At 42.4% G+C, this 9,881-nt stretch overlaps 1 protein-coding gene across 2 annotated transcripts in view; it reads left to right on the forward strand.

The window, feature by feature from the left end:
* The window catches only part of LOC124112191, a 41,720-nt gene extending 32,190 nt beyond the window's left edge, over nt 1-9,530 (forward strand). For both annotated transcript variants that reach the window (XM_046472190.2, XM_048382637.1), the window contains exons 3-4: nt 3,758-3,907; nt 8,147-9,530. In XM_046472190.2, coding sequence (XP_046328146.1) covers nt 3,758-3,907; nt 8,147-8,367 — 371 coding nt within the window. In that variant the 3' untranslated portion in view covers nt 8,368-9,530. The remainder of the gene's footprint in view (nt 1-3,757; nt 3,908-8,146) is intronic.
* The last annotated feature ends 351 nt before the right edge of the window (nt 9,531-9,881 follow it).

Genomic DNA, 9,881 nt, shown 5'->3' on the forward strand with positions numbered 1-9,881 from the left:
GAAACCGGAATATCAGGACCCCTGGTCAAGCAACCCAATGTTTGTCGATAGAAACTTTCTTTGTTGCAAACAATATGACGTAAAACAGGTGTTGAGCAATCTTCTATCGGATCATGCCATGTTGAGATGCCGTGCGTGATGGTGAAAGGTTGTCTAGCGCAGTATTTTAATCACACGAATTGTATTCATCTGCGCTGCTGAATATTTCATTTATATCCGTATTTCGGTAAACGGCCATTGCCGTGTTTCGAGCTGGTGGATGCGTGGAAGGAACAGTACATAGAGGCTGGTTTGTGGTGGCAGATATTCTGCAGATTGACGTGAAAGGTTCCTGATTGTCCTCCATGCCATGGTTACCGCCCTTGGTCGTGATAAAGCATAAAGGCGGCTACCCAAGGTGGAGTCTATGGATCCACCATGCACAGTGTAACCTATCATTCAACTGTGCCTGGTGTCGCCTATGAACTATCCGTGATGTATATATATATATATATAACCATGCACTATCCGAGATGTATATATCCTTACACTATCCGTTATTTAACTATCTTTACACTATCGGTTATTCAACTATCCTTGCACTATCCGTTATTTAACTATTTTTATCACTATCGGTTACTTAACTATCCTTGCACTATCCGTTATTTAACTATCGTTATCGCTATCGGTTATTTAACTATCCTTGCACTATCCGTTATTTAACTATTTTGACACTATCCGTTATTGAGCTATCTTTGCACAATCCATTATCAACTATCCTTACACTATCCGTTATTCAACTATCCTTGCACTATCCGTTATTTAACTATCTTTACACTATTTGTTATCTAACTATCTTTATACTATCGGTTATTAAACTATCCTTGTACTATCCCTCTTTTAGCTGTCTGTGATGTCGCCTATCTGCGCACCATCCGTGATAGCGCATATCTGTCACCTATCTCCGATGTTAGATCTTTGAACTATCTGTGCACATATCTGCACTATCTGTGATAAAGTCCAGCTATCACTATCCTTGGTGTAACCTATCAATTACAGGTAGCCATTCAATGCATATCATATGTTTCTGTCAATCACACCGCAATCGGAACATGGTCAACAAATATGACATCGACAGGAGAGGACTGGAAGATGGCTTCTGTAGATGAACCCGGGGCGCTGTTATGCGCGAATTTACGGTATTCAGAATTCTTGAAGCTCACGAAGTAATCCTCCCCAGGAGCCGCCAGCACCTCGTGACGAGACCCTGGTTCTTTGCCTGTGTTGCGGCGTACAGCCATCATATATCATAAAAACCCTACTCACCTGTCTTCATATTGCTGTTGTAAATATTACATCAGGAAATTGCATGCTTCAATAAATAATGAGCCGTTAGATGTTAGTGGTGTATTCTTTATATTGATTCTGAAAAGGAATAGCTTGAATCACGCGTGGTCCCTCTACTACCCAACCAATCTAACACAACTGGTTCACTGCCGAGCAGACATGCGGTGGCCACGTGAAGTATGAAGCACTATCTTACTCCGCCACCTAGCGGCGATTGATACACATTAACTCGACTCTCGAACACGGTTACATCGAAAACAGTTCATCTCTGAATTTAACACCGAGTTTATTGCGTCGGATATGTTTATGTCAATTCGTCTGTCTCGAAATGTCAGTTGTCTCGACGTAAACAAGGGTCGTATATACTTCCGGGTGAACAGAAACAGTTTGGAAATAAAACTTGAAAATTTGTGCAATGCCTAATGTCGTGTGAACGGGTACAACTATACAATCGCTGACTGACTCGCTGAACACTCACTCACTCACTTACTCACTCACTCATTTTAAGGGGTGGTGGTGTACTTTCAGTATTTTACCACGAGCAGTGGCATTAATAAAGTCAGAAAAACATTGACCCCAAAAAGAGATCGAACAGCAAGAAGTGATTTATTGGCTAAGCAAATATGATCAGTCACGAATACCCAAATGTTACATGCAGGATGTCTTTGTTGAGAACAAATAGTCCATAGTAAATAATCTAATAATCTCGAGACACATCTTGAACCTGGAACATTGCTAAGGTGGATTTGAGATAATAGTTTGCAGTGTTCAAAGTTCAAGGTGTGATAGCGAAGGTAGATTTGAGATAATAAATGTCCAATGATCCGGACTACTACAAGCAGCCAAACCCACACATGCACGCACGTCGCTATATAAGTGCATTTAATTTGGACGCGACGTTATACTCCATTTCACCACACCTAAAACAGGGGCGGGTGGGTAGCCTAGTGGGTAAAGCGTTCGCTCGTCACACCGAAGACCCGGGTTCGATTCCCCACATAGGCTCAATATGTACAGCCCATTTCTGGTGTCCCCTGTTGATGTTGCTGGAATATTGCTAAAAGCGGCGTAAAACCATACTCACTCACTCACCTAAAACATATGACATAAATATCACAAATTATGTGACGCTGGGTCATAAGATGTGGTTTGTCAGAGTAGAAAGGTGCATCTGTTCCCAGCATCACCAATGACTCAAGCCAGTGATAATAAAAAAAATTACTGTTCGCTCGCCGGGCTAGTCAATACAAATACTATCCTTCATGCATGTGTTTCCAAAAGCACATATTTGCATTACAGGAGGTAATCAATTTGATACAGCACGACAACATGATCAGAGATTATAGACAGATAAAACAACATTCGACAAAACAGATCGAACATAGCCTTTTCTTTTCGCTGAAACATTGAACATATTACATGCATAAAACATGGCGTTTATTTTGATATCGAGGGTACTATTGAAATCAAAATGGACATTGCATTTACAACGTAAAGCCTCACGTATCGCTTGTTTGAATTACGAATGAGTATGTCGACTCAAACTGAAAGGCATATCGATGCTGTCGCCCTCTACAGCATCTATGGATCCAGTCGTGAATATTTATCACGCAATTTCTCGCGATAAATTACCCTTACTTGACATCGCACTACATAAGCAAGTCTCGCGAGATCTCCAATCTGGTCACAGCGAAGGACAACGTGTTGAGGGAGCTATTATTTACGTATGTTTTACGTTGGAGACCATAACGCTTATTGACGAATCTGGTTTCTGCTGCAAGATGTGGATGATATAAGACTTACGATAGATTTATAGGAAAACACATGATGAATCTACAGTTTCACATCCAGTAGCCATTCATTGATTTATCGCTAGCCGCAGCCACAAGTGTTTTCATGAATATTTATGCATGGATGTGCCGTTGGACAGAACAGTCGTTACATGTTGAAATATGTATTTGCTCTGAGTAAAGATACAAATCGGCCATCATGCTTGCATAGAATACATCTTCACACAGCCGTCACGTGTTATTGTTCAGGTTAATTGATATTTCAGATGAAACTTTTATGATTGATTATTGTTTGTTGTGTAACGCCGCACACAGCAATATTCCAGCAATATGACAGCGGTCTGAAAATATATCGATTCTAGGCAATACATTCCAGTGATTGACATCATGAGCATCGGTCCACGCAATTGAGATACGCTGACATGCATCAACCAAGTCAGCGAGCCTGACCACCCGATCCTGTTAATCGCGACAAGCGACAAGCATAGTCGACTTTTACGGCAAGCATGGGTTTCTGAAGACTTATTCTAACCCGGATGTTCACGGTTAAGTGGGAGGGGTCGTATGATGTAAATTGTTCGTGAGTCCTTTCAGGGACTGTTGGGCAGCCTAGAAAGTACATGATGTTTATTTGTTGACAGATAACGATGTCATAGACTGCTTCTACTGTACGACGATCTCCCCGTCCCGTGACGACTTCTGTGGGGATCCGTTCAACATCAGCCACCCGGAGCTGACCAAGATAGCATGCAAGGGCTACTGCGCCAAATGGGTCACAGAACTCTCTTCCGGTAAGGGTCAGTCTTATTCTTCCTATTGGAGATTTAACATGCGCTTTCCGCATATCCCGTATTTCGCACAGGGGTCAGCCAGTTCAACCTTTTCCTGTACAGAGCATGTAGCAAAATGAGAGAACGTGAACAACTGATGACATCAGAGGTAAATGGTCAGCACATAATTTCAAGTGCTGAAGCACAGCCGTCACCTCGCACGATGCATCTGCTTCCTGTACGATTCCCCGGGGGTTGTTGATGAAGCCACTGACCGTTTTATGCAACTCGAGCTCAGACATGGAACACACTCAATGCAGTGAAAAAAGAGCTTTGTGTAAGTCGTGTTGATAAGAACCCACTTAGGTAACACTGTTACCTAGGCAATGAATTTATTTTTCTCTAACCCCCATTAGCTTCAGACATTCGGTATTTCAGTATTTATTACGTTAAGAGAGCGTGGCTAGCCATGTAGTCTTTGGCGCTGCCCCCGGGCGAGCCTAGATCCGATGATCACGAGTTCGAATCCATAATGGTCCTGATTATGTACATCGTTTGGTCAGTACCTCAAAACGTGAACGTATCTGGATTTTCCTCTACCAGTAAGGTGACACGCCGATATGAAACCGAAATGATAATCACTTACCTGGTATGGTAACACCTAGAGGAGATGATCAGCTGTTTTCTTTCAGAATTACCGTTTTCCAGTTCAATTTCGATTTTAAGTCTTAACGAAGGAATAACTGTTTTATTGAAGGCATGGTGCTGATATAGTACACGAGGGCGTCAACGTTTCCATATTGTCGAAGGAGGCGACTAACGGGATCGGGTGGTCAATCTCGCTGACTTTGTTCATGCTTGTCATCGTATCCCTTTTGCGTAGATCGATGCTCATGATGTCAATCACTGGATTGTCTGATCCAGATTCGATTATTTACAGACCGCCGTTATATACTGTAATATTGCTTAGTGCAGCGTTAAGCAACAAACAAACAAACAAACAAACGCTTCCAAAATTTACAGCAACAGGTACCAGATCCGTTCCGTGTTGGAGTTGTGACCGTGTTAGCAGTCAGTCAGTTGTATGCTTGTTGTATCCAGTGAGATGCTATTCAGTGACACGTGGGTCATGGCGTCCTGGGTCGGGTAGGCAGCTAGGTGAACACGGGTTAGCAAAGGCGCAGTCGAGATCAATACAGCAAGAGTCATCGCGCATACGCTGACTAGACATCTAGACTGGGGCAGTGTTCGTTAGACTTAAGCTAACAAGGCGATGGTCACAGAAATGCGAATCATTTCATCACGAAACTATCTTCTACATTAAACCTCCTTAATCCGAACGCAGCCGGTCTCTGTACAATCGCAAGTTTAACACATGTTCGAGAATTACAAACAGGTACTAATGGACCTACTTGTATAGGGCTACGTAAGGGACCGACTATTTGATATTACATATATTGGAGCTGGTGGAGGGGGATTGGGGGGGGGGGGGGGGGGCGGTATACTGTACCATATCAGTGGTCTATGTGCTTTAGAAGCGGATTCGGGAGGGTTGATTTATAATTATTAGCAGTTTGTACAGCGTTGGCATTCATGTTATTGTCAAAGAAGCACAGTTTAATAACATAATAACGTGTAATTCAATATTCGAAATAGAAAGAATACCTTGAACTTCTACCTCCCAATTTATATCTTAGTTAAAGACCGCCTCCGTGGTCTAGTGGTAGAGCGCACGCCCGGAGAGCGGAAGGTCAGTGGTACTTGTTGTTGCCCTGCCTGGCGCTCGGCATTTAGGGACAAAGGGACAAAGACAAGGACTGGTCGGCTCGGAGTCAGTTTACTGTGTCTGAGTAGGGTATTGATGTTAAACTGCGGCATGGTATCACAGTGGACTAGCACTATAAAACCGGCTTTAGTCCGGACTAGTACAAGCAGACAGACACATACGCACACACCATGCACGTCACTATATAAGTGCAATAATATACGCGACGTTTAACCACATTTCACCTCACCTACAATTTAGACTACCCGTAGAAACTGGAGGATGTAACAAATTAAATGTTGCTGGAAGAAGATCTGACCTTTGTTTCTGATTTAGGCGATGAATATCATTACTTGTTTATATGTGACTACTTTAGTTATCATAGAAAAGTATACTTACTTTCCCTTTGTCCATAAAATGATGTATATGTTTAAAAGTAAAAATGTAAATGATCTTCGGAAAATTCTGTGAACTCGTTATGAAGTCATTTAAGTACCAACTGAAAATCCCACCAGTGATTGTATGTAATAATTATAGATCGCCATGGTAGGTAATTATGTCCTCTCTTAACCTCAAACTGCTATAATAATTTTGTGTGCTATGATAATAATGATGATGATGTAATTTTGAGTGAAATAAAGTTCAGATCAGTTCAGAATGGTTTGAAATATTGCTGAAATGACACTAAAGTGACATCATTAGGGTAAATGTTTAAGGTCATAAACGACCCCGTCAGCGCGTGACGTTTATTAAACAATCTGTTATAAAGTTGTATCTCTATGAACCAGTGGTACAATAAATGCTTCCGTCTACCAGTGATACATATGCTGATGGAGACGAAAAAGGGAACAATGTAAAATATAGGGCAATTAGGTTTACTGTCAGTACAAAAAGCGCGCAGACAAATTCAACGTGTCTCATAATCAAATGTCTGTATCTGGTGTGTCTCCCATGTCTGCGGATGACCTTCTGATATCTGCGAGGTACACTAGGGATTACCGCCCGGATGACAGGACGTGGAACAGCACGCCGCTCGTCCCAATGAGCAAGGGACATGGCGTCCGATGTCTGTGGTTGGACGTCCCCATAAATGACTCGAAGTCCAATGACATCCCTGATATGTTCGTTGGAATTAATGTCTGGGCTCTTGGCGGGCAAGGGGAGTACATGTTCTGTGACGTTGTGGAGTTGAAGAAAGTCCATCGACACACATGCTGTATGAGGACGAGCATTGTCTTGCTGAAACTCAAAGTTTCGCCCAACTCTGAAAGGGTACAGCTGTTGGCCTTAGAACCTCATCACGGAAGCGAAGACTTGTAAGGCGACCATCAAAACGTAGAAGCTCCGTTACCTAACCCTCCACCATATCGATAATTATGTCCGACAGTACATGGATGGTATCGTCCATGTCGGGGTCTCAATACACAGATTCGACCATCTGCAAAGTCGAGTTTGAAGTGTGATTCATCACTGAACTTGTCGTACGCCATGACGTAAAGTCCATACCATGCTGAAGCGCTGCCAAGTCGAACCCACCCAGAACCTTTCGGAGAATGTGAAGACTCCCCAACAATGCAGCCTTCTGCATTACCCTTTTTTTCAGAAGGGCTGTATTCCTGACAGCAAACCCGGGCACTCTCCTAAAGTCTGCCAACAGCTGAAGATTGTGAAGTACCAAACTTAAGGCACCGAGAAAAATTGGGAGTCGGAGAACTTGTTACTTGGAATGCACGCGTCACGTTTCGAAAGTGAGGTCCGCGGATTTGCCATGTTTTTCCTGTTGTGGGCCTATTCCGAAGAATTTTGTATATATCATTTTCCACGACGACCTCTACATATTCGGGGTCGTACCATGGATAGACCTCCGTGCATCATTGCATTATCTACATTTCATTGTATAACCTACATTTCATGTTTACATTTTGATGCAAAATCACAAATTGACGGTTGACTGTGGAATGTCTTGTTTTCATCATGAGTCTTGACATGCTTCACAAGAGGATCATCAGACAAATATATGTGTGCAAAAGTGCACAATACAATTCTATCATGAAGAGCCTCCACGTTAATCAAACCACGCCCTCCCACTAAAATTGATAAATATAAGCGATTGGGGGAAACGCGAGGGTGGTGGGACTTATTGTCTGATATGATTCTTCGTGTGAATTTGTCAATACCGTGACTGTATATTACTACTACTACTACTACTACTACCCAACAATAATAATGATAGCATGAATAACAAACACAATCAGAAGTCTGCTTTCATCCAATAATTTTATTCCGGTTACCATGTAAATAATTATTCAACCGTGATATCATAATGCTTTCGGATATTTAACGTATTGCTTATTTTCAGGCTGCATGCACAAACTGAGCAAAGACTACAGGTCTGAGTGTTTCAGGGAACGGTAGGTTCTACGTCTTGGTTTTAACGCTCATATGTAGACATATGAGTAAATCTGACAGTATATGTATTATATTCCTATTTCCAGGTGCAGTACATTACACACGCACCTGCTCCAAAGATATCAACATGAAGATGCACAAGCACCTGGTCTGTATGAAAGAGAGAGGGTCTAAACACGGCCATCTTTGCTTCTGCGACCAGAAGGATTGCAATGCCGCAGCGCCTGCTGGTACTTCCGGGTCGTGGGCCGCAACCTTGACCTTAACTGCTCTACAGTTCTTTCTGATGAACATTTTCCCAACATAATATTCTTTCAAGCATTTAGAATTGTGGTTATTATTTATATCTGTCGGCCCAGCCGCATGGGAAATTGTGTCCCGATTATTGTATGACAGAGTCTTGTCAGTATTTGCCTTCGCATGACATGCCGTGTATCAGGGTTTTGTAATGTACATTTTCCAAGTCCCACTATTGAAGTCATTTTGAGACATTTCATATTGTTGATCAATGTTTGTTGATATTGAATCAGTACTTCATTTTAACATTTTTATATAATTTGAACTGTTGTGGCAGGAAATGTTTGCTTTTTGCCTTGTAAATTCCCTTCATGATTGTTGATGTACATCACATTAAATGGACACTGCACTGTAATTAAGGTGAGGTAACAACAACCGTGTGTAGTTTACAGGGTAGCAGCCTCTTGCACATGGATTACTGGAGATATTAATATTTACGTCTAGGCTTTATTTAAGCAAATGACGTTCATAGTTATTGCACGAGACCATGAAGACAAATGGTATACTGTGTTTTGAACTTACATCATATGAGTTAGGGTAAATAAATCTTAAATTAACGCATTCATTATTTCAGAACATGGTAATGTTTCAAAAATGAAATTTTGAAAATAGCGACAAAGTAGTTCCAAACAAAGTAGTTCTTGAGGTGAGGTGAGATAAAATGGGGTTTAGGGTGGCGCACAGGATTATTGCACTTATTGCACATAGCGACGTGCATGGACGTGTGTAGGGGACCTGCTTATACTATTCCGCAGTTTAACATGGATACCCCACTCTGACACAGTTAACTGACTCCGAGCCGAGCAGTCCTTGTTTTAGACCCTTAATGCCGAGCACCAGAGAAACAATACAAACGTTTAACGCATTTTGGTGTGACGGCCAGTGATATCTATTCCGTTTATATCATATATGAGTGAGACTTAAGAATTATGCTCGAAATTTATTTTACCGCACATAGGACACAGCAAGAAACAAGCTACGACGAGAACAACACGAATATAGAACGGGGCCGGATTTGTAAAAATAATAAGACTAAGGAAATAGTTTCTAGCGCTCTGGCTCTGCCCCACAATGAGATGAGGTGAAATTGGGTGTGTGTGGCTGCTTGTATTAGTCCGGACTGATGCCGATTTATAGTGCTAGCCCACTGAAATACCATGCCGCAGTTTAACATGAATGTCCCACTCAGACACAGTATGCTGACTCCGAGCCGACTATAGCTTGTTTTACCCCCTGAATGCCGAGCGCCAGACAGGGTAACAACAAGTACCATCTTTTAACGTCTTTTGGTATGACGCGGCCGGGGATCGAACCCCGGACCTTCCGCTCTCCGGGCGGACGCTCTACCTCTAGACCACGGAGGCGGTCCGCCCCACAATGAAGCACATGTAGCACATGTGGTGTCTGGGAAGTGATTTTGTTCACCCAACCGTGAATGGGTACCCGGTAGGATGAGATGGTAATGTGGCTGTTAACCTTTTAGCGCCTCACAGGCAGCTTGGGTTGTGTACTCCCAAGGGAGAT

The sequence above is a fragment of the Haliotis rufescens genome, unplaced genomic scaffold (genome assembly GCF_023055435.1).
Source record: "Haliotis rufescens isolate VD_foot unplaced genomic scaffold, xgHalRufe1.0.p SCAF_4, whole genome shotgun sequence".
Lineage (NCBI taxonomy): Eukaryota > Metazoa > Mollusca > Gastropoda > Lepetellida > Haliotidae > Haliotis > Haliotis rufescens.